Genomic DNA, 6954 nt, shown 5'->3' with positions numbered 1-6954 from the left:
GGTTCATGATTCGGGGATTAGCACTTAGCTATTGTTTTAGTTAGACTAAGTGATTAGAGTACTATATTATTTGGAATGTTATTTGTAAGCTTAAACTTTCTTTTGTATTTTAAGTTGCTTTGATAGACAATTTTATGTATTAGTTGTATTTAGTGTATCTTGTGGTGAGTTTGGACATATGAGTTTGATAATTTGAGATTTGTTAATGAGTCCGGGTGAGAGTTGGGCAAATGGACCGCTGATGCCTTAGGATACGCCCTAAAAAAAGGTGGGGTCGTCACATGATGCTTTTTTTTTTTTTTTTTTAATAAAAGGGGAGAACCCCCCAAATTTTATTCAACAGCAACAAAATCATACGACGAAGGAAGCAAACCCTCCCTTCAATACATGCCAGAAAAATAAGAAAATACCTAACAACTAACGTTTCGAATATATGGATAGCCCATTGCATCCAAGTTAATCAACGACCGAGCCCTACTTGGAAGCAGATGATGAGATTGGAAAGAAACAAATGGACTCTCCAAAGATAAAGCCGCTAGGCTGTCTGCCACAGCATTCGCCTCACGATAGATATGCGTAATGGTCCCCTGCACCTTACCTAACAACAACCGAATCTGGCTTAAAATGCTACACAGCGGCCACTTACCAATCGATTGACTAGTAACCAGCCGGGCCAACACTAGAGAATCTACTTCTACTAAAATATCTGACAACCCTGTCCCAACACACCACTGTAGACCAGTTAACAACGCTAACCCTTCCGCATGTACCACCTCACATTCCCCAAACTCCTTATAAAAAGCACCAAGCATCTTCCCTTCAAAATCCCGTACCACTCCTCCGCCTTTCGCCAACCCATTTGACACACTTGCGTCGGTGTTCAGCTTGACTGCCCCTCGAGGAGGCTTCCTCCAAGATATAGCTTGCGGACAGAAAGATTTATGTGGTTTGAGCTGAAAATACCGTGCAAAGTAGGTATCCGTATCCCCCTCCAACTGAGACCTTTTCAACATACGCGCAGCCCCCAGAGCAACCAAACACCCATTGATGTCTGAAATAACTTTAAAGCAAGCCGAGGGAACATTACCAAACCGAGCGTCATTTCTACTACGCCACAGAAACCATAACACTACAACAGGTATAACACACCGAACATGATCCAAACGCCCACTCCCAGAAGATTGAAACCACACCACTAGCAACGAAGAAACGCATGAGAATGAAGTCCACGGGATACCGCAAGCGCGGAAGAAATGCTTCCAGACAGCACTTGCCAAGTTGCCCTGCACAAAAATATGATGCAAAGACTCCTGTGAATCACCACAACAATCACACTTAGAAGCCAATGAAAACCCTCTAGAACGGAGCTTGTCATCCAACGGCAGAAAACCAGCCAAAATCCTCCAAACAAGGTAAGACATCTTTAACGGCAGCAATGAACACCAAATTCCGCGCCACACCAAAGACAGGTTACGCCGCTGTCTAATTAAATCCCATGCAGACGACACAGTGAACCTACCATCCGTTGAAGGAGCCCAAACCAATTCATCCTTAAGAGCTGGATCAACACTTGTCTGCAAAATACTATTAACGACCGATCGAGGAAGAACCTGGAGCAAACGTTCAATATTCCACCCTGTAGAGCTATAGAACTCAGCTACCAAACAATGAGGAGGCTCCCCATCACACTGGCTACTAAGCGGTTCGTCAAAAAGCCAACGATCGTACCAGAAATCGACAAACCCCTCACCAACACGCCAACGAAAATTGGCTTCAGCAACAGTCCGAACTGAGCAGACCCGCTTCCATATTGCCGACCCAACACCAACCTCTGCCGAGGACGGATGTTGGTCACCAATGTACTTTCGATGCATGAACCTTGCCCACGTAGAATTCTTTTGACGTATTCTCCACCATAATTTCATTGCAAACGCCTTCTCTACATCCAGCAGTGATCTGAAACCCAAACCCCCTTCTGCGACTGGAAAACATAATTTCTCCCAGGAAGACCAATGAATCCGTCTCCCATCCTTGCCGTCCCACAAAAATGCATTAAACAGCCTACCTAGCCTTAGAAAAATCCCCTTCGGTGGTTTAGAAACCTGCAATAAATAAATAGGCATTGAGTTCAACACATGCCGAAGCAATATGATCTTCCCCCCAGCAGACAAGAAGCGGGAACTCCAATGAAGAAGCTTTGCTCTAACAGAAGCAAAAACTCCATCAAATAAAATACTCCTACTACGGCCACGAAACAGTGGCACTCCCAAATATCTCACAGGCCAAGATTGCCCTTGAAACCCCGTAGCTTGTTGAATTAAAGTGATGGTATCCGAAGGAATCTTCGACGAACACAGAAACCTACTCTTGGCAAGATTTATTTTTTGGCCAGAAAGAATTTCATACTCTCGCAACAAGGACGACACAGCTTGCAGACAGTCAACCGATGCCCGTGTGAAGATAACCATGTCATCAGCAAACGCAAGAAACGGGACCAGCCCCCCCTTACTCAAAAACCTAAACCTCGGAGTGTTAGCAACCAGCTGCTGAAGTCTCCGTCCAAGGAATTCCGATACAAAAAGGAAAAGAGTAGAAGATAGAGGATCCCCCTGACGTACCCCTCTAGTCGATTTGAAAAAACTCGTGAGCTCCCCATTAACCAATACAGAAAACCACACGTTGGATATTAACCGAAAAACCAGATCTACCACACCTTCCTTAAAGCCAAATTCACGAAGCATGTACAAAAGAAACCCCCATTCCACCCTGTCATAGGCCTTCTCCATATCCAATTTCAAAATTACATTAGGATGACGCAATTTCTTGTCCAAATCCAGAATTAATTCCTGAGCGAGGAGGACATTATCCTGTATCCCCCTGCCCGGTATAAATCCAGTCTGAAACTCCAAAATCAACTTAGGAAGGAGTGTATTAATGCGGGTAGACAAAATTTTCGAGATGATCTTCGAACTAACGTTAGATAAGCTTATTGGTCGAAAATCTTTCCACTCACATGCACCCTCCTTCTTAGGCAGTAATGTGATCGTGGTACTTGAAAATCCGCGGGGCATCGAGGCACCAGCGAAGAAATCCTGCACCGCATCCATGAAGTCGTCCTTGATACACTCCCAGCAACTTTGATAAAAACCCCCTCCAAACCCATCGGGTCCCGCAGCACTCTGAGAGTCCAACGAGCATATAACCGTGTGAACTTCTTCTACCGATGGAGACTTCAGCAACATATCGTTCTCTTCTGTCGTAAGTTTAGGCAGCTCAAGTGACGGCCTGATGCCAGAACCTGCAGCGCGGTCTGCTGTGAACAACGTGGAGAAAAAATCACTTGCTGACAGCTTAATATCCTCTATACTATCAAACCAACTGTCGCCACTTCCCCTGATGCGTGCAATAAAATTACAACTGCGTTTTTGCTTAACTGCTGCATGGAAAAAAGAGGTATTAGCGTCACCCTCTTTGATCCATTTAATCGCAGCCTTTTGTCTCCAAAATTCACATTCCAATGCTAGCTCCCGAGAATGAAGTGCCCTAGCCTCGTGAACTGCCGTCCTAGACACCGTATCCCGATTCTGATCATACAAAATTTCCTTGGCCAAAAAATTGTCTGCTGCCTGTTTGACCCTTTGAGAGACATTCCCGAAAACCTCCACATTCCATCGAGATAAAGCTCTTTTAACCACCTGTAACTTATTAAAGAATTTCTGCATTCCCACTCCAGAAACAGACTGAGACCACGCCAACTTGACTGTTTGTTGAAAACTGGAGTGACCGCGCCAGACATTGAGGAACCGGAATGATGATCGCCTTGTCGATGTACTACCCCCCTTGACTAGCAACGGACAATGATCAGACCGCCCCCGTTGAAGATGAGCTACTCTAGTCATCTCAACATCTGCGAGCCAGGCGGCATTAACGACCGCTCGATCCAGCCGCTGCCACATGCGACCATTGGTCCATGTGTAAGCAGACCCATCGAATTGAACTGGAAATAAGCCACTGCGATGTAAAGCTGAGTTGAATTCTTCCAAATCTTGCATATTCGGAGAAGATCCTCCAATCCTTTCCTCCGCGCAAGTAATAACGTTGTAGTCTCCTACAGCAATCCACGGTAGAGTAACGGACATGGAAAAATGCTCCAAAGCCTCCCATAGCCTTCTCCTACCAATTCTGTTACACTTCGCGTAGACAGCTGAAATAATAAAAGAAGAGCCAGAAGGGAAAGACAAATAGACATGGACCAATTGATCCGCAGCTTCTACAAAAGAATATCGAACATCCGAACACCAGAATATCCAAATTTTGTTATTCACGAAAGACCTAGCAAAGTCAAACCCCAAAAACAACTGCACACTCCCCAGATGAGAGACATTGGCTAAAGGTTCCAAAAGAATCAGTAACCTAATATTATTTGATCTACAAGTACAACGAATATACCGCAATGACTCCTTGTTCGTTGCACCCCGAATATTCCACACTATAAACTTAATCGGATTTAACATTATTAGACCGAAGATTATAATGCGCAGATGAATTCATACCTTCTCGTTTCCTGGACTGCCTAGGACGACCCTTGTGTCCTTGAATCAACTTTTGCAGTAATTGAGAATCCGTATCATCCAGACACCCTCCAACCGGATCATAACAAAGCTTAGATGCTTTGATTCTGCTGGGTAAGCGATCCTGAAAACTTTTCAACTCCATCAAAGAAATCCCTCGCCCCCCTGACCGCCCTTCAGAACTAGACCGCACCAGACGAACACGATCGTGATTCCGCATAGGAGAGAGCGAAGAGGAATGCCGTTCATGGTTCGGCCCTTCAGACACAGTTGCAATTAGCAGCCCACGATTATCCCCGTCAGAAATGAGGATATCATCTGATAACTCCTGAAACGGGGAAGAAGAAACTTGGCGACCTAAGGCAAGCAAATTCTGCGTATCTTCATCAGCCCCCAGAGACGTATTTGAAAGAACAGGAACATGAACAAGTACAGTAGCTTGAGGAAAATTTCCCTGACTAGGATTAGCAGACTGAGGTGGCAAGTCAGCAGTAGCCTCCGGTGCCACCGGTGCATCTGGCGCTTGTATCCCCGGAACTTCCACTACCCCAGAACCCGCAACAGGCAGAGAGTCATCAACAGCAGATACCCCCTTTGGTTGAAAAACTTGTCTGACGTGCGTTTTAAATGATGGACCAGAACGAAGCGGCCTCAATTCCGGATGTTTGCGATGACAGATGGCTTCTGTATGGCCAATCAACGAGCAAAACCCACAATAAGAAGGATAATCTTCATATTCAATTTTTTGCCAAAAACCCCACTGATCATCTCCGATCTAAATCCTAGATTTGGGAGGTTGCAATACATCAACCTCCAACAAAATACGGGCAACAGAAGGGCGTTTCAATGAAGCCGTAGCTTCATCCACTTTCAAAGGTCGGCCAAGTAGGGTACCGAGTTTAAGCAGAAATTGCTTTTCAAAAAACGGCAGTGGAAGACCCGGAAAATTGACCCAAACTGGTGCAATGGATGACTCGGCTCCTGGTTTAAAATCAATTGTCCATTTCGACAGAGACATATGAAACTTGCCAACATACCAAAACCGACGACACCAAAGCCTGGTGTAATCTTCCTCCTCTGATGGACGTAAAAGAATGTGCTTGGAATCTAACAAACCTATTGGGCACTCGCCCCTCAACCCCAACGAAACAATAAACTTGCGAATAAGTTCCATGGAAGGGCGGCCTACGGCAAATCTGCCGACCAACGCATTTGAGTAGGGCGCTGCTATCTGCAACATATCTTGACGAGAAATCACCAACGAAGGCTCCCCCTTGTATGTACTAAGAAGGCCAACACCACTTGATGCGGATGACGGAGATTGCGAAAGAACAGATGCAAACGTCTTCGCTGGTCGAACGAAAGGCGGCGCCTCCCCATGCAGGAGAGCCGCCATGAGAACCTAACCCGAACCCTACGTGTGTCTTAGAACCCAGAGAGAAAATTGTCCCAAAACAAATGCACATATCATGTTAGCATGTGCAAGGCATAATCCCTCAAAGGTCTTGACCTTTGTTTCTCCATTTTGGTGAAAGTTTCACCTATACTTTCTACCTCAAGTTAGTCTTGTTGGGTGCATTTTCTTCCTCTTCTTGCCATGTTTACTTCTTGAAGGTAAATTATGCCTTTGGTGAAAAATTTAGTACCTAAGAATAACAAAGATCACAACTAAAAGATAGAAAATATAAGATTAGTTAAATAAAGATAAAGTAACAACATCTAAATTAATAAAAAAATTTTAACTCTAGTGTTATACCTAAATCGAAGTCTCCGATAACAGTGCCAAAAACTTGATAGGGTTTTTTACTATACTACAAATTTTAAAACCTTATTACCCTATACTTTCTACCTCAATTTGCTCTTGTTGGGCATGTCTTCTTCCTCTTCTCGCCGTATTTACTTCTAGAAAGTAAATTGTGCCTTTGGTGAAAAATTTAGTGCCTAAAAATAACAAAGATCATAAGTAAAAGATAGAAACTATAAGATTAGCTAAATAAAGATAAAGTAACAAGGTTTAGATTAATAAAACTTATTTTAACTCTAGTGTTACACCTAAATTTAAGTCCCCAGTAACGGCGCCAAAAACTTGATAAGATTTTTTACTATACTACAAATTTTAAAATGTGAGGACCCGAAAATTATCTTTATTTTATCTTATTTCTTTGAGTACATTTTCTTTACTTTACTTTATTGCCTTAATTTCCTAGATATTTTTATAAGTGAGTCAAGTTTTTAAAACATTTTTCTTTTATAAGTTAGTACATGTTAAGTTCGAAGTGCATTATGGAAGTAGGACTCGTCAATGTGGTATGTGCGATAAATTTTTTTAAGATTAGGAGGAGTTTTGTACAAAGAGATATTATTTTATAAGGTGCTAAGGGAT

At 43.4% G+C, this 6954-nt stretch overlaps 1 protein-coding gene across 1 annotated transcript; it reads right to left on the bottom strand.

Moving 5' to 3' along the window:
• Positions 1-410: 410 nt before the first annotated feature.
• LOC113720447 (uncharacterized) lies at positions 411-5967 on the bottom strand. The gene is made up of 3 exons (XM_027245299.2): positions 5397-5967; positions 4554-5300; positions 411-4387 (listed from the first exon to the last, which is right to left on the bottom strand). The coding sequence occupies exons 1-3, from the start codon at positions 5965-5967 to the stop codon at positions 411-413; spliced, it is 5295 nt and encodes a 1764-aa protein (XP_027101100.2).
• Positions 5968-6954: the final 987 nt, after the last annotated feature.

The sequence above is a fragment of the Coffea arabica genome, chromosome 1e, assembly GCF_036785885.1.
Source record: "Coffea arabica cultivar ET-39 chromosome 1e, Coffea Arabica ET-39 HiFi, whole genome shotgun sequence".
NCBI classification, from domain to species: Eukaryota; Viridiplantae; Streptophyta; class Magnoliopsida; order Gentianales; family Rubiaceae; genus Coffea; species Coffea arabica.
The sequence above is the reverse complement of the archived record's forward strand: the minus strand, read 5'-3'. Positions and strand labels throughout refer to the sequence as shown.